A 360-nucleotide genomic window follows, 5' to 3' on the forward strand; every position below is an offset into this window, starting at 1 on the left:
CGGGCACAACGCAGCCCCTCGCCAGGGCGCCCGTTCCCAGCCAGCGCTCTCGCCCGCAGGCCTTACAGCCTGGCCGCCGTGCCCAAGGCGAGGGCGGCCCCGCAGCACTACGTCTTCTCGCCCTTCGGCGTGCTGCACGTGCAGCGGGGGCAGGGGGCCGAGGCGCTGGCGCTGGGCGCGTGGCACCGGGAGGCTGTGCTCTGGGGGTTGCTGCGCAGCATCCCTGTCTTCCGCCACTGCCTGCTCCGCGCGGCCTTTGCCCGGTGAGTGTCGGGGCCGGGCCGGGGCGCGGCGGGGGGAGGGGCTGGGAGCCGGGCCTTGCCCCATCGTCTCGTCTCTCTGGCCGGCAGCTGGCAGCGG

At 76.4% G+C, this 360-nt stretch overlaps 1 protein-coding gene across 1 annotated transcript in view; it reads left to right on the top strand.

The window, feature by feature from the left end:
- Positions 1 to 24: 24 nt before the first annotated feature.
- Positions 25 to 360, top strand: part of DNHD1 (dynein heavy chain domain 1) — a gene marked incomplete at its 5' end in the record, with an annotated part of 79,014 nt that continues 78,678 nt past the window's right edge. Inside the window, one exon of the mRNA XM_019523758.1 lies at positions 25 to 266. Coding sequence (XP_019379303.1) covers positions 25 to 266 — 242 coding nt within the window. The remainder of the gene's footprint in view (positions 267 to 360) is intronic.

This window comes from Gavialis gangeticus, unplaced genomic scaffold (genome assembly GCF_001723915.1).
Source record: "Gavialis gangeticus isolate Ggan-Ray unplaced genomic scaffold, GavGan_comp1, whole genome shotgun sequence".
NCBI lineage: Eukaryota > Metazoa > Chordata > Crocodylia > Gavialidae > Gavialis > Gavialis gangeticus.